General features: G+C 38.0%; 1 protein-coding gene and 1 pseudogene across 6 annotated transcripts in view; one reads left to right on the top strand and one right to left on the bottom strand.

Moving 5' to 3' along the window:
* Micu1 (mitochondrial calcium uptake 1) overlaps positions 1-22,444 on the bottom strand; it is a 191,340-nt gene that overhangs the window by 110,107 nt on the left and 58,789 nt on the right. For 3 of the 6 annotated variants that reach the window (XM_008836624.3, XM_008836626.3, XM_008836627.3), the window contains exons 5-6: positions 17,194-17,237; positions 6,703-6,714 (exon numbers count right to left, since the gene is read on the bottom strand). In XM_008836624.3, coding sequence (XP_008834846.1) covers positions 6,703-6,714; positions 17,194-17,237 — 56 coding nt within the window. The remainder of the gene's footprint in view (positions 1-6,702; positions 6,715-17,193; positions 17,238-22,444) is intronic. The other 3 variants (XM_008836625.3, XM_029565142.1, XM_008836631.3) reach the window with 1 other exon arrangement.
* LOC108491020 lies at positions 19,361-19,782 on the top strand (annotated as a pseudogene).

Here is a 22,444-nt window from a genome sequence, read left to right as displayed (position 1 = left end):
AAATCTGTTATGACAGCATATGAGATGTGATTAGGCACTGTAGCAGTATATCCACTCAGCTAAGTGTCTAGGAGAAACTTGGCTCCTTAAAGTTTAGGGAAGATTCCAGCAGTATATGGTGAAAATTATTTAAACAGAGAATTTTAAAAGAGAGATTGTGATTGCAGGTACCTTACAAAGCATCAGGCCCCTTTGTACAGCTTAGCTGTTACCTGTCAAATTCTACTCCAACCACTTCAATTTCTGAAATTAGAGGTGTGGCAAATATGGAACACACAATTATGTAACATACTTCAAAGCAATGAGCTCACTGATATACATGAACAAAATATAACTTTTATTACTCACAATCTAGTCTTATTTCAAAAGGCAAAACAGAGCTACAGAGCTAATATCACTAAGACATCAAATGACAGTCTTCAAGTCAAGGCAAATGAGTAAATACCACCATAAAGGGTCTGGTTTGATTTCACTTGTACCATACTCTGAATTTGGGGGGTGGGTGACTGAAAACGTGGCCGCAGGCTCACAAGGCAAGATTTCTCCAACGAGCTACATCCTTAAACCCAATTTGTGTGTGGTGCTGGAGATTAAACTCAGGGCTTTGCCTGTGCTGGGCAAGAACACCACCACTGAGCTATACACCCTAGTCCTCCTTTTGCTTTCTGAGACAGGGTCTCACTAAGTCACCAGGCTGGCCTTGACCTCTCTCTATAGTCCAGGCAGGCTTCCGGCTTGTGACTCTCCTGCCTTAGCCTCCTGCGAGCCTGAGATTACAGGCTTCCATCACCAGACCTGCTTTTTGTTTACTTTAGGCTAGTTGGAAGACTCTGGAGTAAACTTAGTACGTAGCAAATAATTCTCAACATGTGTGAACGCTACACTTCACAGTGAATTTAAAATCTAAATAGTTTTGCTGGATTGGATGGCTTTGTACTAAAGGGTCCACACTTTGGTTTCTGACCAGCCTCATAAATTTGCCAAGTGTATGGCTGGAGCTGCATGGACCATGAAGAGCACTGAGGCTGGGCTTTCCAGACATGACTCACTGTGTAGTGAATCTTAACCAGTTACAGGCTGATCAAAACAGGGCAGGTGATTTTTGCCTTCTTGGACTCAACTAGATGAAGCCAATTTAATATCATTCTTCCTACTTAAGATCCAGTTTTCAAGTTCTACGGTTTAAAACAAAACTAGCTACTGGAAGTCAACAGACTCTTTGCAAAAACAAATGCTTATGTATCATCTAGAAACTCAAAGAATTTGTGGTATGCAGAAAATTGAAAATGGAACATAGCATTACTATTCAAATTAAGATGCCTCCTTCAGGAAGCTGAACTTTCTGAATTATTTTACCAATGTTTCTTTTAATATTAATGTTTCTTGTCAGGTGAGACGATGCTGATCTTTAATCTCAGCTACTCAGGAGGCTGAGTCAGGAAGATTGTGAGTTGTCTACCTACGCAACTTAGCAAGACCCTGTCTCAAAATTTAAAAAGGCGAGGGATGTAGCTCAGTGGTTGAGTGTTTGCCTAGCATGTGCAAAGCCCTGTGTACAATCACCAGTACTATGAAAAAGAAAACAATAAACCCCCAAATCAGTATTTCTCTATAAATATATTTCAAAATCCTCAAGTGATATTTGAAGTTGTACTTAAAAATTAATGATAACAATGTGTAGCTTCTGGAAAACTTGATTTTGGCATAACATTTCTAAATGACAAATAGTATTACTACCTGGAATTAGAACAGGGAGGGGGAAGTGTTAGAAAATTCAGCAATTTTCCCATGCAAGTAATGCACACACTTTGTTATCTCCTTGGTGCACAAACAGCTGCCAAAGCCTTGGAAAGACATCAATCTTAAACAATCACATTATTCCCACTCAAACAGAGGGTGTTGCACAGCTAAAATACGTTGCTCTGGTTTTGGGTCTCTATGTAGTCATGAAGAAAGGCAGAATTTTGGTGCATGCCAAATAAAAGTTAAGTTTAAATGTCCTCAATTCAGTGCAGCTTATGATTTCCCTTTATTTGACTTAGAAGTCTTTAGAGCTTTTCAAAGGTCTACTGCATTTGAAGCAGACATAAATTACTGTGCAACAGAGGAAGGTGCGTGCTTAAGATCGCAGGGAGCAATCCTCTTTTCAGTCCCAATTCTAACCACCTTAGCTCTGAGAAGAATCCAAACACCTAGAATGAAATGTTTTCCTGTTTCATTAACTAGACAGCTTCAGAGAAAAATGATCCGAATGAAGAGGCTTCAAAAATAACAGTGCCAGATGACGTGATTAAGACGGTGAAAAAAAAAAATCCACCCCCAATCTATTGGAATGGAATTAACTGCAAGTGAATGACATGACTTTATTGAAATGGTTTATCTGAATCCTCAGTATCTGCCACGGCATTATCCAAACTCTAAGAGGAGAAAAATCAACTCTAATACATTCTAGTACATTCTGGCTGTCACCTGCTTTAAGTCAGTTCTAGGAGGAACACTGTTTCATCTTTATTATCTGCTACCTAATCCAAGAATTTAATTCTGAACTTTGGCCCATCAAATAGATTGGTGCTAAAGCAAAACTAAACAAACAGAAAAACAAAACAACCCCCTAAGAGTCCTTAGCTCAGCAGTCACCTCACTTAAGTCATTGAGGTCATAAACGGTTCCCCTATCACTTAGTGTCAAATAATCTCGTACAAATTTTGAAAAACAAGTCAATACAGTAATTTCATCTCCCATTTGCAAAAAAATATAGCAAGAAAACTATGTATCGTAAGAAAAAAATAAAGCAAAAGGTTCACTCTGAGAACCACTGCTGACTCCTGACTAACACTGTTCTAGGAATTAGTATCTCTCAGGAAACCCTGTGATGAAGAATTTTAAGATCAAATCTAAAATCAAACATTTATAGCTATCTCTTAAACACCACTGCCCATTAAAGGTATGTCAAGAATTTATAAAAATTATGGGGCAGGGATGTAGAAGAGGGCACAAAGCCCTGGGTTCAATCCCCAGTACTGTATAAATGGCATGGTGGTGCAGGCCTGAAATGCCAGCATGCAGAATTGCATATATGAAAACTCAGGTTTAGAGGCATAAAGCAAGTAGCCCAAGGACAGGACAGGGCTCTGACACCAGAGCCCATACCATGAGCTACTTCATATGATACAACGACACAGGAACACACAGGGCATCCATGTTGTTTGTAATTTCTGAAAATGTTGATGAGGAATGTATATTTTTTAAATTTTATTTTTATGTGTATGAGTGTTTTGCCTAGACGTATATAAGCACACCACATGTGTGTAATGCCTGGGGAGGCCAGAAGAGGATGCTTGATCCCCTGGAACTGGAGTTACAGATGATTGTTAGCCACCATGTGGCCCTCTGGAAGAGCAGTCAGTGCTCTTAACCACTGAGGAATGGATATTTTTGAAGGAAAACTTAGTCACTCTTGTGAACTATTAACGCTGGGGTTTAGCTTGTATTACCTAACCTGAAGAGGAAAATATGAGTCAACTTTTGAGGGCATGCTTTTTATGCCTTATGTATTCAAATGCATATTTTATTCATGTTCAAAATGTGTATCACTTTAAAAATCAATGCTCTGCTAAATTCTTAATATGTTCATCAGAAAAGCTTTTTATTCTCAAAAACTAGCCTTACATACTCTACAGCTACAGATCATCAGCAGATATTTAGAGTAATTTGAGAATCTGCTTCTGCAAACAGAAGATACCTGATTTGAGTACTTTTTATAGAATCTTATTTCTGGTCTTAAAACATGCTAGTGGTGGTGTTAACATGAAAAGGGAAGCTAGTCTAGAACAAAGTCCTCTTCTGTCAAAGCGAAGCGAATTCCAAACACTGTTCTATGATGAAAAACTAAGCATGAGGTGTCAGAAATGTAATGGCTGGTCCTGTTCATGCTTTCAAATAAACAATGGTAGATCAAATGGGTTTGGTTGATTTCAAATTCAAACACAACATAATCTAAAATAAAAATATACTTAAAGACCTATCTATAGGAGTCGGAATTTTAAGGCAACCACGTAAACGACACCCTCTTTGGGGGGCGCTTGGTGATTACAGTGCCATTTCTTTTGACAACCCGAATAACCTGAATAAGCTTTCGAGCCACAGACTTTAGGAGTGGTGGGACTTGAGAGACTGGAAAGAGACACCGTGGACACTCCTCACAGCAAGAGTCAGTGTGATATCATTAATAAAATAAGCTGCGTCTATAGACAGCACACTATGCCACCAGGTCTTGGAGGCCAGCTTCCCACAGGCAATAGAAACAGCATGCAAAGACACAGGCAAGGGAGGCCTTTCCTATGACGTCACTGCTCATTTGCTTTCAGAAGCCTAAAAGATTCATACTGGTGTCACCAAAGTGAGCGCCATTTCTCAAACCTAATATGAACAATTCCCTCACTATTCTAAGAAAAGTTTATTTTGTTTAACATACTCACAAGGTATCCTTAAGAATATAGTAAAAGTTGATTTGAAAATATTTAATATTTCAAATTTTAGCATTAATGAAAGTTTCTACACACTGTGTTATTTTGTTTTATTAACTGATTCCAAAAACCCGTAAAAGGTGTGGGAAAATATTGGTGATATAAAAATATTGACTGCTTCTGCAAGAAACAGTATATTTTAAAATGAAATGGAGATCTTTTTTAAAGGTTAAAAACTCAATTTTATGTCTTACAGGGTTTTTACTGAGCTCAATATTGTATAACTGTATTATTTCAACTGTGAACCTAAAAATTTTATAGCCACTTTTGAAAGAGATGTATCTTTGCTCTGGAAATTGTTATTGAGTACATTAAAGCTGTAATGAAATACTTCTTAAAAAAATTAAATGATAATAAAAATGTCTAAAAAATATTGAATGCATCATGAATTTATGTGTCCTCCTTGCACAGAGGCATGGTACTAACACTCTCTGCATCATTCTAATTTACTCTACGTGCTGCTGAAGTGCCCTAACACTTGATTTTGAATCTCTGGTCAACCAAAAACATTACTTTGAAGAGTAAAAGCTTAAAAAAGACTGGTGCTTGTCACTTATGGTGGCCGACTACTCAGTGCTATAGATTCCAGAGACTTCCTAGACTTCATTTCTATCTCTCCTCCTCACTAGTAGGGATCCCCACGTTAAGGAAAGTCTTTTCAAATCTTAAACCACCCAATCATAAAAGAAGAGTTTTCACAGCCTCCTATGATTTGTCCTACCATAATCAGAGGCATGGAGTGGCTGTCCTTAATTCCAAGTGTTTACATTCTCATTGGATTGACTCAACTCTCTTTTTTGTTTTTTAGTTTTGTGGTGCTGAGGACCAAATCCAGGGCATTGCACATGTTAGGCAGGTTATATCCTCAAGTGTGATTTCCCTTGTAAGTACTTAGTGTAATGTTTGTGTTTTAGTTATTCACAAACAAAATCCCCAGAATTTGAAACACTGAGAACAGGATCATCAATAAATTATTTTTAAATTTTATCATTTTTATTTTTTGTGTACGAGTGTATTGGCTGTTAGGTATGTAGGTGCATCTGTGTTGTGCAATGTCGGTGCAGGACAGAAGATTCCCCTGGAACTGGAGTAAAGGACTGTTGTTAGCTGCCATGTGGGTGCTGGGAAATGAATCCAGGTCCTCTGCAAGAGTAGCCAGTGCTCTTAACTGCTGAAACATCTCTCCAGCCTCATCAATAAGTTATTTTGAAGTAATAAGTTACAGTATTTTTCAAAACGCAGATAAAGCCACAGATATCTAAAAAGAAACCATCCCACCAATAACAGCATGAATGGTTTGGGGGCTTGGTAGTAAATTACTAAAAACACATCCCATTTTAAATGGGAGCACAGAAAAAAACATACTATAAAAATAAACTACACCTGTGGTTTTCACTAATTATATCACTCATTATTTCAAACCAAATGATGCTCCTAATTTAGTTTAATTTCTATTTTTACTAAGATTGCCAACCATCAAAAATTCAAGAGTAATTTTTAATGAGTAAGTTTGGTGACTTACAGTCTACAGTTAAAGGAGCCAAAGCACCTGAGGATCAAATTTAAAAGCACTTTTCAGTGTGTCCTCAAAAATCTCTCCATCAGCTGGACCTGCAAACTCTTCCCATGGATTTTTTATGTTTGCCTGCTCTCCCAAGTTAAAGTCATTGCCAAGCTCAAAAGAGCAAAATAATGAAGTCTAAACACCACCTGTTTCCTTGTAGGCCATTTTGTTGAGCAAAGAACACCTAAGCAATTCTTATCTGCACTTATTCAGAAATTGCAAAAGAAAAATTCATTAATTTTTGACTTGTCTCCTATTTCTACGATAGTTTAAGTAGGAACATAACATCTCGAATAAGACTAATATTTAAATGACCATATTTAAATATTTAAATGATATAGTATAATGACTAAAACTAGGTTTCTTGACCTTTTGTGTAATAGCTACGGTTCAAACTTCCTTTTAAGTTGTGCTGGGCTCTATATTCTCAAGGACTGTGCAGCGTTTGAATTGTCATATTAGAGATAAAGCAAGTTAATGTAAAGTGACAGGAACTGAACCGTTCTGCAGAGCAGGGGAAGGACAGAGCATGCGTTGAACCTTTGTCTCTGAAGCATTACTATGGATTCCAGAGCAGTAATTAATTGAAAGCACATGCTGTTGAGTCAGTACCTGCCAGAAATCCTGATCAGGAGAAAAAAAAAAAAAAAAAGATCAAGTTGACATTGATTATATGAACCAAAACTCCTAAACCAAACATATATATCACAAAACATAACATATGAAGGAGCAATTACAACCTGTAAAATTATCACCCAAAACCTGGAAATAAACATGAAAACCACACAGAAATGTTCTAAACAGTATCTGTTAGGTGAAATAAAACAAAACACTGCAACATGACCTCCCTGCATGAAATCATACAGTTGCAGGAAAACTTCACATTTCTATAGAAAGAAAAGACATGATTATCTTTTTTAAAGAAAAGCAAATATTTCATTTCTTCCCCTGGGCAGTCAAAGCATTTCTCAAATTCGAGTTTCCTATTAGGATGCCTCACACTTTCAGAGAGATACAACTTCATGGAAAATTGGTTACTTTCACATTTTTCTTAACATACAAACAACCAATTTGGATGAATTCAAAGGATTAGTAACTATTCAATGGAGGAGTTTAGTATTAAACATGTTATCCTCTAAAACTATGATGTTCCACTAAATACAGTGCTGTCCTTGTGGGTAAAGTAGATCAGTCACAATGGAGGCTAGCCTTTGAGAAATGTTCAGGTTGGTTAATTTAGCTGGCCCCACTCCAATGTATCTTCAAATATCAAGTGGTTTTAAATATTGTTTTCAATAAACTTCATTGCCTGTGAAATAAAGTGACTTAAACTTACCACCATTTTCAAACCATACTTAGTATCATTACAAAAGTTCTTGAGTAGCAATGTACAAGTCTACAGTGGGGACTGATGTGACAGAGGCCCAAAGGACTGTACAGTAGAGAGATGGATAATCCAAGCTTATCACAGAGACAGCACAAGGGTATTTTCACAGCTGGCTGAACTGGGAAGGAAATAACTGTGAAGAGAATGACTATGCACAGAATACTATTGGTATAAATCAAGACAGAAGGTAATAGATCTATGTATGTTAGTAGGTAAATCCTTCCATAAAATGAGCATGGAGCTTATCACCATGTAAAACAGTTACAAATATGTAAGCCAGATGCTTTACCTACTGCCCCAACTATGTCAATAAAGTAGCTGACACACGAGGTTAATGGCTCTCTTGTCCAGAGTCACCCATAATTGCACAGGAGAGCCCATGTGTGAATGAATACATGATTACCTGAAGGTGACACTCTGATAAACACTGTGACATCCAGTAATTAACAGTGTTTTTCTTTTTTTACACTTAGTTCAGCTGCCTTATAATATCTACTACTCACTTGCACACGGGTATTAGATGCTGAGATGCTCACAACTGAAATGCTTTGGAAAACAATCCACAAACCAAGGCTAGATTTTTTTTTTTAAAGAGATATTGGGTGGAAAAATGACTAAGATTGTTAATTTGTAAGAAGAGAAAAAAATTAAGAATAGATTTTGAAACTAATTTAAGGAACTTTAAATGAGAAAGAAAATCATGACTAAAATTTAGGAAGTGTCAAAGCATTTTTTTGGTGCTGGAAGTCAAACCCGGAGCCTCACCTGTGCTGAGCCCATGCTTCACCCAGGAGCTACACCTCTAGCTCAAAAGATCTTCTGACATGTTGCATCAGCTTGAGGTCACTATGCTAATTTCACTTTAAACTTCAAGCTCATAAAAAAATAAAAGAAACAGTTCCATCCAAATAATGTTACATTTAACGCATGGCTAATCAATACTGAAAAGAAAATATACATGGTTTCATTTGAACAGAAATAACATTTTATCTGCTGGCCCTGATTACAATCAGCAGATATCCAATTTCTCAAATACAGAAGACAGTGCTCTTTTAAGAGTGACAGATTCAATAAAAAAAGCAGCACTTTTCAAAATGCCAATTGATGCTGATGGTGTTTGATAAAATGATGGTGTTTTATCATAAACTAGTATCAAATAATAGTGACCTTGATATTCCAGCTTCCAGCTTCAGGTAAAATTTGTACACTTTGGGGCTGGAGAGATGGCTCAGTGCCCTCTTCTGACCTCCACGGCATTGCGTGACACAGGTGCACTCACATATATGCAGACAATACACTCATATACATAAAATAAAAATAATTTAAAAAACATTTAAAATTTGTACACTTCACATTTTCTTGCCTTAAATTGTGTCATGTGTTCTTTTTCCATTTATTATTGGTTTCCAACTGTGCTTTAATCAAAGTAGAAAACATTGGAGCTGGATCTAGTACTATATGCTTTAGTCCCAGTTTACATGGGAGGCAGGAGCATGAATGCTTAGACATGCAAGCTCAGGACTGGGCAGTATCTTCAGACTTTGTCTCAAAACAAAAAATCAAATCTAAAACCAAACCAAAAACCACCACCAAAAACCCAGTGGAACAATTAAGTTCAACAACTCCCACCGAACAAAAGTGAAAACATCAGGGCTTTTTTTTTTTTGCTATTTTTTTCATGACAATATTAAATAAGTCAGTTAATTACAAGAACATTTGATGAGAAAATATTTCTATTTATAAATAGGTCAAATAGAAAATACCCTAGCTATATGAAAAGAGGCATAATACAGTGCTCGAGAGGACTCTGCCACAGCCTGATTTCAGGCCAGCTATCTAACTTTTCCATGCTCTTAACTTGTACAATGACAAGAGTAAGGTGCTCTCTGAGCAAGTGGCCCCACAGATGGGGTGAGCAACTGTGGGACTAACAACAGTCAAGAACTTCCATGTCATTAAATTCGTGACAATTATACCTCCTGAAACAAATACATTTTTTATTTAGAGACTTCACTTCAAACTAGGAAAGTAAACCACTGACAGCCAGTAAGTATGTTATTGGGGTTTTTAAAGAATACTACATCATCACCCTCAAGCAACACGTAAGTGAAATATCTGCAGGGAACTTCAGGCTTCAAGAAGCTCCCAAACTCCATGCATTCTCCTGCCATCTCATTGGTGGGTAAATAAAAATACAGATCACAAGAAAAAGGAGCGAAATTCTGCCTATTTGTATTTAGCATCAATAAAATCTAAAAAATATATTAATTCAACAAGAATTTGGACTGGTTTTAAGTCTCTCAAAGGCAAGCACGGGGAGGGAAGGAGGGAGAGGGAGACGGGCCGGGAGAAGGAGATGGAACACTAATCAACAGTAGGTACCTGGTGAGTCAAACTACCAACATTTGAGCTGAAAACAATTCAAATAAATGTGCAGACTCATCAAACCACACTCATGAGACTTTCCGTTTCTACAAAACATTTCACTCTTAGAAGATAAAAAAAATCCTTTAATAATCAAGGAGAAATACTAGCTGAGTATGGTGACACACACCTGTAATCCCAGTATTAAGGAAACTGACTCAGGGGATCGCCTTAAATTCAAGGCCAGCCTGGGCTACATAGCAGGATTCCTTGGTTTGTGATATGAAACAAGTAATTAGGGCTCACATAATGCACCTCACAGGAGGAAGTGTGCTGTATTCCCATAGGGGGACCAAAGGGCACATTTAAAAATTCATTTATCAGTATGTTTTTTATTGCTTTTTCTTTGTATAATTGTTTACACTTATTTTCCTTTTCTTTTGTTTTACAAACACTTGTGTTGATGGCTGACTTTGAATAGACTGAAGCAGGGGAGCTGTTCCCCAACACACAGAATCTCACTCAACACATCAGCATTTTTAAAGGACTTTTGGGGCTGGGGATGCAGTTTGGTGATAGAGCATATGCTTTGCATACAGAAGGCCCTGGGTTCAATCTCCAACGTAAACAAGAAAAACAGATGAACAGACAGGGAAGAAGGATGAAGTGGAGGAAGAGGGGGATGGTTGGAAGGGGGAGAGGAGGAGACAAAAGGAAACACACAGTGGAATGACAGTGAACAATGGACGTCAATGGGCAATTTGTTGTTACTGTACTTGGAAACAGGGTATGAACTTTGCAGCTTTTGGAAGAGAAACAAGATTGCATTAAAGCTCTGGAAATTAGTACTTTCTGCTCAAGGAATAAGCATGCAGTTGTCTATCTTGGTGTTTGAAGAAAACATGGTGGTATTTAATTTAGAGAAAGCGGTATATTACACATAATAGGAACAGAAAATACGGAATATAATTTCTATATTTAGTGTGCTGAAAAAAAAAGAATAAGACAAAATGGGAAACAAAGACAAAGCATGTGAAATAAATCACAGCAGTAAGAGAGCAACTAAACAACTGAAGAAATACTTTCAATAATGTAAAAAAGGCTCCACCGGGCGTAGTGGCGCACGCCTTTAATCCCGGCACTCGGGAGGCAGAGGCAGGCGGATCTCTGTGAGTTCAAGGCCAGCCTGGTCTTCATAGTGAGTTCCAGGACAGCTGGGGCTACAGGGAGACCCTGTCTCAAAAAGACCAAAAAAAAAAGGCTCCACTTAGAAATAATCGCTTTGTTTTACAGGCCAATTACTAGATGCTAAAAAAAGTTAAATGGAAGAAAAGAATTCACTTTTTAATAAGAAATCATCTATGCTTTTTTATTACATGAAATGATTACATTAATAAATCTTAAGGGGAAGCATGCATATCGCAAGGGGTATGTTTTTAAATATTTATTTACTTATTTATTGTGTATGTGTATGTGTGTGAATGTACATATGGGCACTACATGTGTGCAAGAGCCTATGGGAGTCGGAAGAGGGCACTGGATCCTCAGAAACTGGAGTTATAGTTAGTTATGAGCTGCCAGGTGGGTGCTGGGAAGGGAACCCAGGTCCTGTACAAGAGCAGCTAGTGCTTTTAACTGCTGCCATCTCTCCAGCTCCCAAGGGGTACATTAAAAAAAAAAATCTATGAAACATTACATTAAAAAAAAACAGATTATATATTGTATCACCATATTTTTTATTTTTATTATTTTATTTGTATGCATGTATTACCTGCATGTAGGTAAGTGCACCTGTGTTGTGCAATGCCCATGAAGGACAGAAGAGGCTGTTGGATACCCTGGGACTGGAGTTACAGACAGTTGTTAGCTGCAATGTGGGTGCTGGGATTCAAATCCTGGTCTTCTGCAAGAACAATCAGTGTTCTTAACCTCTGAGCCATCTCTCCAGCCCCTTATCATCATATTTATAAAAGCAATAAGCTATTTTTTATTTTTAAAATTTATTTATATTGCCGGGTGTGGTGGCGCATGCCTTTAGAGGCAGAGGCAGGTGGATCTCTGTGAGTTTGAGGCCAGCCTGGTCTACATAGTGGGTTCCAGGTCAGCTGGGGCTACTGGGAGACCCTGTTTCCAAAAGACCAATAAAAGAAAAATTTATTTATATTTTATGTGTATGAGTGTTTTGTGTGCATGTATGGCCAGGCCCTATTTATAAAAATGATTTGAAAGGACTGGGTATAGCTCAGTTGGTACAGCACTTGTGTTAGATATCTAGCACTGAACTCTTCTAAGATTTGAAGCTTTAGAAACTTTTAATCTTTGTCTGAATGTTAGAAATATCATACATCTATAAAACATACTCTTCAAACAATGTTATCTATAGATGTCACCGTTCTTTACACAAGGCCTCTTAGTAGAAAGATTTAAAATGCAACAGGTAATGAAAGAGCCACTATTATATCACATGACCTTTCTGCAAAGGAAGTTGCTAGTATTCTTTTAAATTTTATTTTTATTTTATTATTTTGTATTTTATTTTATGTGTAGTGGGTATATTGCCTGTACCTGTGTTAGTGCACTCATGTTGTTCAATGCCCACAGAGGTCAGAGGAAGGCATTGGATTCCCCTGCAACTGGTGTTACCAATTGTTGCTAGCCAGCATGTGGGTGCTGGGACTTGAACCCTGGTCCTCTGCAAGAACAGCTAGTACTCTAAACTGCTGAGTCATCTCTCCAGCCCCAAATTGCTAGTATTCTTAAAGAGCTAGCACTCGTGAAGAAGGTAATGGGTGCTTGGAAAAAAAGGCTTCCATCAAATTCAAAATCTGCTTAATCAAATTTAGTTTCACTGACTATCAGCTGAAATGGGAATGTTTCATTTACTTCTTACCAGGAATTTTCAAGTTAAATAAACAGAAAAAAAGAAAGAGAGATGATGGCAAAACTACTCAATTATCCATCAGTATCAATTAGACCATTCTTTTCTACGTTACATGTGAAAGGGTCCATGAAATTTAAATACAAACAAAATACCCCAAGAAAATGTTATTTTTATATTTGTTCTTGCTTTTCATGATATAAAACCTAAAGTTCAATTCAACTAGAAAGCAATCAAATAAGCTAATGCTTGTTATGGTCAAATGACGGCCTTTGTTAAATGTGATGTTACAATTTTTTTAAAAAAGCTAACCGGAGCCGGGCATGGTGGCTAATCCCAGCATTTGGGAGGCTGAGGCAGGCGTATCTCTGTGAGTTCAATGAGGCCAGCCTGGTCTACATAGTGAGTTCTAGGACAGCTGGCGCTACAGGGAGACCCTGTCTCAAAAAGACAGAAAAAAAAAAAAAAAGCTAAACAGGGGCGGGGGGCCTGGAGAGACAGCTCAGTGGTTAAGAACATTGGCTGTTCTTGCAGAAGACCCATGTTCAAATCCCGGCACCCACATGGCAGCTAACAACTGTCTTTAACTCTAGTTCCAGGGGATTTGACAGCCTCTTCTGTCCTCCATCGGCATTGTATGACATGGGGCACTTACCTACATTCAGGCAATACACTCATACACATAAAATAAAAATAATAAAATATATATATAAAAAAGCTAAATGGGATAAAAGATTCAGCATTTCATAGCTAGTTGTCTTCCAAGTTGAGACAGGAAAAGAGGGAGGGAGAGGGGGAGGGAGGGAAGGAGAGAAAGGCCCAATTAAAAAGCAAAGTAAATTCCTCTAGGATATTAAGCTCTTATCATATTTCTGATCATAATATATGAAACAATATAATTACAACACAAACCTGATCATTTGAGAAGATCCTGTAAGATATGTATACTCTTTGAGGTGCTATTTAAGAATCAGTATTTTTAGAAATATAAGAATTGAGATTTTTTTTTTTCCTGGTCTTTTTGAGATACCACAGCTGGCCTAGGACTCGATTTGGAGACCAGGCTGACCTCAATCTCACAGGGATCCACCCGAGTGCTGGGATTAAAGCTGTGCACCACCATGCCCGGCTAAGAATTAGGATTCTTAATCAAGAGAACCAGAGAGTCAGGAAGACACAAAGGTAAATATTAAGATCAACAGCTAGTAACTGCCAAGAACAGGACTTCACATATAGTAAGGGAGCCAGGAAAAAGTTTTAAACAAACATGGAATGCATTTTCATTCTTCATTATATTACATTTTAAAGTAGGAGAGAAACTATTTTTTAAAATTTCATATGAATGAAAAAAAATTTCATATGAAAAGATAATTTGTAAAGACATAAGCCAGAGATAAACTACCCTTCACTCTAAGACAACAGCTCAGGAGCATGTTTAATGGAAATTAGTATAGAATTTGAATGAAGACCCCAGCCAAGATATTCCACATACACATCACAAAGAGGAATGGAAACTGGATTGTTCACTCAATGCTAGGGGATGATCTGGCTCAACTGTATGTCTTAATAGGAGTCTCCTGCTCCTTTTTCCTTTAAGAATCCGTTCCCTGGCACCATCGAATTAAGTTCCATGGAAATCATACTTCTGAATATTGTACACTGATATTCCTTAAATCTTACTCTTACTTCAATTTTACAAAATTTGTGCTTCAGTGCGCAAAACAATCTTGCAGTTATTAGCTATAAAGTCAATTAAAAGCATCACCATCTTTATCCCCACAGCAAGGTGGTAATTAAATACTTTTTTATATACTTTATTGTTTTATTGCATTTTTATTTGCTATTTTATAAAAGTAGACATTGTAAAAAAAAAAGATGAAACTTATCAGTCATGTCAAAAGCTGCAGATTTTTAGCATCAAGTGGATTAAGTGGTTACTGGGTCATAACAGGAAAAAAAATTTCAAGAATATGCATGATGGATGAGTTATGATTAGGGATCTTACATCTGGGAAACCCCCATGATGGAAATTCTCCTTCTAATATGCAAATTTGCTGCTCAACTCACACATCTTCAACTTCTGTAAGTGTCTTCAGGTCGATATATACATAATGAAAGAGGACTGAGCTTCCTTCAGTGACCAAAGATTCCTCATTTGCTGAACTGATTTTGTTATACTACTGGATTATTTATTCATATCAAACATTAACTGGCCGTCTCTGTGTGCCAGACATACGCTGGATTCTGAGCACTACAAAGACAGGTAAGAGAGACAGCTAATCTCAGAGGCTGACGCTGACATCAGGGCCTGCAGTGGCCCCTCATGTGGGCATGGGATTTTACTGTACACAGACACACCAAGGACTGGGGCAAAGATGTGGGTGTCCCAAAGCAGAGCTAAGACTCAACCTAAATCTCCTAACATCTAGATCAATGTCCTTTCTTTTGATCGTTGTTGCTTTCACAGTATGGGACTTTAAAATGGAGGAGGCACTTTAGACATTGCACCACCTCAATGGGAACAGAACAGGACTTTTTAGGCAGGTTGCCTTGGCTGTGATCTCCCAAATCTTAAGGCTCATTCTTTCTTCCTTCTTTCTTTCAAATATTTTATTTTTATTTTATGTGTATGAGTGTATTGCCTGCATGTATGTAAATGCACCTGTGTCATGCAATGCCCGAGGAGGTCATAGGAGGGCACTGAATTCCCTGGAACAGGAGTTATGGACAGTTGTTAGCCACCATGTGGGTGCTGGGAATCAAACCTGGGTCCTCTGCAAGAGAAGTCACTGCTCTTAACCACTGAGCCATCTCTCCAGTCACAGGCTTATTCTTTTCATTGGGCAAAAGGGTTTAACACTTCACCTTACGAGAGTGTGTTCAATTCTACTAAGTGGTGCAGGAACTGGCGCATTCCTACATCAGTTCGACTGACTCTGACTCTGCCCCTCTAGGCCCTCTTCTGTGCTCCTGCCTTTTCCATCCACTCCATGATCTTCCTCCTGATCTCCTTGTCTTTAGGCTTTACAAAGCAACGCCTGGCTCTTTCTTCTTTCTTCCTTATCCTTAAAATTGACCTTTTGCTTTTCTTTCTGACCCTGTGTAAAGCTTTCCTTTCCTTTTTGATGAATTTAACCTGAAAGGGAAAAACATGTTTAACTGGCAGCTTTATGAGATAATAAAATAGAAAGTTTCATTTTCTATACCTAAGAATGATGTATAATATGACTTATTCAGGTTCAAAGTGAAGAACTTAAAGTAAATACAATACAAACAACAGCAGATTTATAGAACTGTTACCAAAGTACAGTAAGGACCTGCCTAATTTTATAGTTAGGATTATTGCTATATACAATCAGAAGCTCCAATCAAATTGTACCAATGCATTATTGTGGGGGTTATTCACCTTTATGATGACTTTTGAGTTAACATTTAAAAGTCAGCAAACACTGAATTAAGCCTTAATATATAGAGCAGGTAACTCATGAGTTATCTCACATGGAAAAATATTTTTTTAAAGAAACGTGCTTGGGCCGGGTGTGGTGGCACACGCCTTTAATCCCAGCACTCGGGAGGCAGAGGCAGGCGGATCTCTGTGAGTTCAAGGCCAGCCTGGTCTACATAGTTCAGGACAGCTGGGGCTACAGGGAGACCCTGTCTCAAAAATACCAAAACAAAACAAAAAAAACCTGCTTGATTTTTATTTATTGAATTTCTTCTATTCATCCAATAGTTTGATGGTATTTACATCTCCTCCCTCTATCCACACCTCCCTCCCTCTGCCCCCACCCAATTTAATGCACTCTCATATATATATATGTATATCTATATACATATATATGTATGTATATATATATATTTAACATGACCTATAGAATCTTGATTTATGCTCCCAAATGTCCTTCAGTGTAGGTTCATCCACTGGGCCCAGCAAGAGTCCCATCCCTGTAAGATACTGTCTTTCCCCCTCCCAGCAGCCTCCAATTTCCAAAAATGCCTTAGGTTGGTTGGGATTTCTTACCCACTTCCCCATGTTTATGCTGAGATTTTGTCTGGTTTGAGTTTACACAGGACTTGTGCATGCTAAAAAAAAAAAAAAAAATTCCAACCACAAAGGGTTATAGATACCATTGTTGTACTAAATACTGATGTGTTTCTTTATGAGAACTCATCCTTTATTAGTACTGAAAAAATTCCACTATCTCGGTTTACTACAGGCTTGTTTACTCATTCGCCCATTGAAGGAAAACTAGGATCCTTCCAAGTTTTGGTAATTATGAGTAAAACTTTTATAAACAAACAAAACGCTGCTTGATTCCTTCTATAGAAATATCTGAAGACACAGACCTCCTAACCTAAATATGCTATTTTGATCAGTCAAATAGGTATTCATAGATCTGTCACAGATAATTCTCAAGGAACTTGAAAGATCTGCTTAGTCAAGATGAGGATATTTATGTGCCAGTCTGCTCACCTTGCCATCAAAGCGCTTTATTATATATTGATCCAGGCCCAAGTCTGAAAACAGAAAAGAAAAAAATTAGCCTCTGATCCTAACTCACTAAAATACATGACAGCTCTCAGTTTTGTTTTAAATCATTCAATCAAACATACCAGATGGCCTAGCCACAACATTTCTTCAAAGGCCACCCAGGGATGAGTATGCTGCTCCACTTCTAGTCAAAAAGGGGAAAGTGTATGAGTGTGTTGTCTGCATGTATGTAAGTGCACCCATGTCATGCAATGCCCACGAAGGTCAGAAGAGGGCATCAGATCCCCTAGAACTGAAGTTACAGATGGTTGTTAGCTGCCATGTGGGTGCTAGGAATTGAACCTGAGTCCTCTGCAAGAGCAATCAGTGCTCTTTAACCTGTGAGCTATTGCTCTAGCCCCACAACTCTTCATTTTATGTATCAGAATAGAAAGGTTCTGAGCAGGTGAAAGTTGTAAATGCAAAGCTATTCAGCAGTAGAGCCCAAATAACTGTGATTCTTCCACAACATCACCTCTAATTAACACGAAGGGCATTAATCCTCATGTAACTGTTCTTGTTATCAAGCTAAAGAGTTCAGTATCAAAGGAACTTTTGTAACCTAAATAGACAAAACAGGACATTTTAATATTTACTTTAAAAAGTTTAGTTAACTGACAGTTACCTGGGAATACCTAACTTTGAACTCTGAGTTCTGTGAAAGACATAAGTAAGACATAAGTGGCAATAAGTAAGACATAAGTGGCAATGAGGACAGACTTTTTGTCTTCACACATAGCTTTACTTATAGCACTTTGAACAGCGGCTGATATAGTACCCTGCCTTAAAGAATCACAATTTTGTTAGCGAGCTGGGGGTGCTGTTAGGTATTAGAGTACTTGCCTATTATGCACAAGGCCCTGGGTTTTAGCTTCCACACCACAAAAAGACACAATTTTGTTAAAAAGGCATACAGCTACAATAATTGATATGACAGAGGAGCACACCTCAATGAGAGGTAGGAGTTTTAAGAGTGGAGAAGTCAGAAATTAGCTCTCGATTATACTCAATTTGCTCCCACAATTACTCAGTTTTCTTTGCATTCTCACTGTATTCACACTGGCTGGGGCATAAACACGGTGCTCACAGCATGAGAAGCAGCTTCGTTTTACATTTCTGTCTCTTTTTTTGGGGGGGTGTCTTTTTGATACAGGGTCTCCCTGTAGCTCCAGCTGGCCTGGAACGCACTATGTAGACCAGGCTGGCCTGGAATTCAAAGAGATCACCTGCCTCTGCTGGGCTAAAGGCATGTGTGTGCCACCACGCCTATGTTTTACATTTCTGTCTCTACACATTTGATTACATTTTCTCATGATCTGAAACAAACAAAAGCAAACAGGAAAGAGGAAGACAATTTAAAAACAATTCTAATTTGAAACTTCAAAGAATTTAAGATTGCATTATTCAAAAGGACAGAACAAATTTCTGTGATAAAAGAACAGGAAACTGGTCTAGCTGCTAGGCACACTGGCTGCTCTTGCAGAAGACCTGGATTCAGTTTCCAGCACCTTCATGGTAGCTAGCAACTGTCTGTAACCCCAGTTCCAGGGGATCTGAGGCCCTCTTCTGGCCTCCAGAGGCATTGCATGCACATGGTGCACTTACACACATACAGGCAAAACACTGAAACACATAAAATAAAAATAGTAAGTTAAAACAAACAAAACCAGAAGCCAGGCATGGTGATATACAACTGTAATCTCTGCACTCTGGAGATGGAAGCAGGAGGATCAGGAGCTCAGGCTCACCCTCAGCTACACAGCTGGTTCAAGGCCAGTTTGGGCTACATGAGACTCTCTCTCAAAAACAGACAAAAATCTCAAACAAGACTAACCAACCAACAAACAAAAAGAACAGAGAACAAAAGAGAACTACAGATAATTAAAACTTTGCCTGTTTCCCCTCATTTTTCAATTTACCATCAAAAGCTGCAGATAAGACAGATTTTCATATTATTATATTATTATACAAAAAACAGGAAGGCAAAAAGAAAATGGAAGAGAGAAAACTAGAGAAAAACAAACTTAATCTAAAAGGATTAGCATTATCTCATAGGACCTTTCTCTATTCATAAACAGGGAAATGCAAAAAGCCTTAAGCAACTTTTTCCGCCATCTTGGCGCCGGTGGAGGCCTGCTGGGAACAGGACTTCTAAAAGGCAAATATGTCTGGAAGGCTGTGGTGCAAGGCCACTTTTGCTGGCTACAAGCGAGGTCTTCGGAACCAAAGAGAGCATACAGCTCTTCTTAAAATTGAAGGTGTTTATGCCCGAGATGAAACTGAATTCTACTTAGGCAAGTGATGCGCTTACGTGTATAAAGCAAAAAACAACACAGTGACTCCTGGTGGCAAACCAAATAAAACCAGAGTAATCTGGGGAAAGGTAACCCGGGCCCATGGAAACAGTGGCATGGTTCGTGCCAAATTCCGAAGCAATCTTCCTGCACAGGCCATTGGACACAGAATCCGGGTGATGCTGTACCCCTCACGGATTTAAATTAATGGGACGTAAATAAAAGTGGATTTGCGCTCAAAAAAAAAAAAAAAAAAAAAAAAAGCCTTAAGCAAAATCTTTCTCAGAACTAAAAAGAGACACAAACTGAAAGACCTTACCAAAGTGTTTTCAGCAAGATGAACACAGTGTATGCTGATGAATTTCATAACACCAAGGATAAGAAACTTCTAGAAGGGTCTAAGAAATAAAATTTCCTTGTCCTTTAAAAAGGAAGCAGCACTGAGGAGAATCAGACCTCTTGGGTCATCACCAAAGAGAGACATGTGCTTGCTAACTGAAGTAGCAGTGTCCCACAGACACATAATGGGAGTACTGTGCAACTTACAAACTTAACAGCTACTGCTACAAAGATAAAGGGGCAGGTGAAATGAATTTTAGAAATCTAGTTTTGTACCCTAACTAAAATAGTATCATTTCAAGAGGTAATCATGAGAAAATATCTATGCCTCATATTAGATGATATGGGCATATTTATATATAAAATCCATAAATATTTATGAAAACTTATTTTCTGTAACTATAAATGAGTTGCTACTATCTCAGTTTTACAAACAAGGAAATTAAGACTTGGAGGTATTAGCAATATAAGACCTACTTCTTGCCATTCATCTTTATACAATCTTGTCTACTACTTACCAATCTCCTTTGATGGCTATGCTGCCCTCCCTAAAACAGTCATACTTCTTAGAATTCTCCACATGGACCCTAACTCTTGTGACTCATACCATCTGCCTCAGCAACTGTTACAGATTTAAGACATCTAAAACACAGGCCCCTACAGGACAACCTAAAAAAAAAAAAAAAGATGAAAACATCTAACTGCTGAAAAAGCAAAGACAAAGAAAAAAACTTTGAAGCAACCCGTTCAAGTGCTGGAAGGAAAAATGAAGCAAACCCTCCAATCCTGAAGTTTTTTTAATTAAAAAAAATTTTTAAATTATTTTAAATTACATATGTGGAGGGTATGTGCATGTGATGCCTGCAGAGGCCAGAAGTGCCAGATCCTCCAGGAGCTGGAATTACAGACAGTTCAGAGCTATCAGTGTGGTTGCTGGGAATTGAACTTGGGTCCTCTGGAACAGCTCTTAACTGTTGAGCCATCTCTCTAGCCCTGAATTCCTTTTTAGGTGAAAATATCCTTTAAGAACGAAGACAAAATAAAGCATTCTAAGATGAAGGAAAGCAGTGAGCGAATCAATCTCTAGGACACCTGGTCTAAGAGATGCTCTGTTCTTCAGGGTAGAAAAAAGAACAGCAGGAACCTGGAACTTAAAGACTAAAAGAGCCACAGAATTGTTTCTCTCTCTCTCATATACTATTTTCCCTTCTTAAATTCTTATATAAACAGTTTTAGGTGGAATTTTCATTACATACATAGAGATGATACTACAGCATACAGTGGAGAGGGGCTTACAGCAGTCTGCAGTCTAAGTCCATTGAAGTGATAAAAGGAAATACTCAATAGGCTATGAAAAGTGTATATTTTATCATCTCCATGACAACCATAAAAAATAAAGATATTCAAAAATGCATTCAAGACACAAAAAGATGACTTAACGTAAAATAAAGCAAAAATATTCAAATAATCCCCCAAACAGGCAGGGAAATACAGGGGGAACATTACAGTGAGGGGAGGTTGTCAAATAAAATAGTAGCCTTAAATCTGGGCATTTGCACTTACATAAATCTCTTAAAAAGGACAAAACCAATGTGCCCAGATGCTAGTCTATGCCTGCGCCCTCTTTCAAAACATTATGCCTTCCTAATTTGAAGTCTCTATCTTTGGTCACGTGCTTACACAACCGAAACAGTTTGAACCTAAGCCATCGTAGCATTAAGATAACCAGTTCACTGAGAAGCCGGCATCACACATCAGTGACTATGCCACCTCGCTGAAGAGTGAAATCTAGTCCAAGCTGAGGCAGTTTCACTGTGGAGAGAAATGATGGCAAACATGCTCAGCAAGTTTAACCATTTCAGCTTTTCTGCAAAAGCCAAACCATTAAAGTGGATTGTCACAGGCAGCCAGTTAATAAATTCAGAATGTACAAATTCTGACTGATACACTTCGAACCCTTTCCTAATCACAGGAAGCTGATTTTCTGTGGCTCACATGAGATAAATTTCTTATAGACTATAAAATTACAATATTTCAAATTTTATAAAATAAACATACAGAAGTGTTTAAGCTTGTCTGTCCTTTAGACCAGAGTCTGAATAAAATTCTAGCTCACCTTCTATAAAAGCTTTTACAGTCTATGATTGTGTATTTCTTGGCCTTTATTAAATGTTAATCTTTGTATAATCAAAGATGGCTCTGTTTCAGATTTTAGCAATATCTCATACATATTTAACTTTGGGTGTAGGTTTGATACTTTGAATTGGTATGCAAAGTTCATGAAAATTAGGATACTAAAGGTGGGTGTAGAGGCATGGGTTTGTAATCTCACATCTGAGGAGGTGGAGACAGGCCTGGGGCTCACTGTCCAGTCAGCCTAAGCTACTCAGCAAGCTCTAGGTTAATAAAAGATCCTGTCTCAAAAAGCAAGGCAGATGGTACAAGGCTGACTTTTGACTTTCACAGAAACAATAACAACTTTGCTCTGAGGCCTGTCTGCGTTACAGAATGAGGCCCTACCAAACAGAACATAACAGCCTGCTGGTGTCTTTTTTTTTTTT

The sequence above is a fragment of the Nannospalax galili genome, unplaced genomic scaffold (assembly GCF_000622305.1).
Source record: "Nannospalax galili isolate Female #2095 unplaced genomic scaffold, S.galili_v1.0 scaffold1437, whole genome shotgun sequence".
Taxonomy (NCBI): Eukaryota; Metazoa; Chordata; class Mammalia; order Rodentia; family Spalacidae; genus Nannospalax; species Nannospalax galili.
This window is presented reverse-complemented; position numbering and strand designations above follow the sequence as displayed.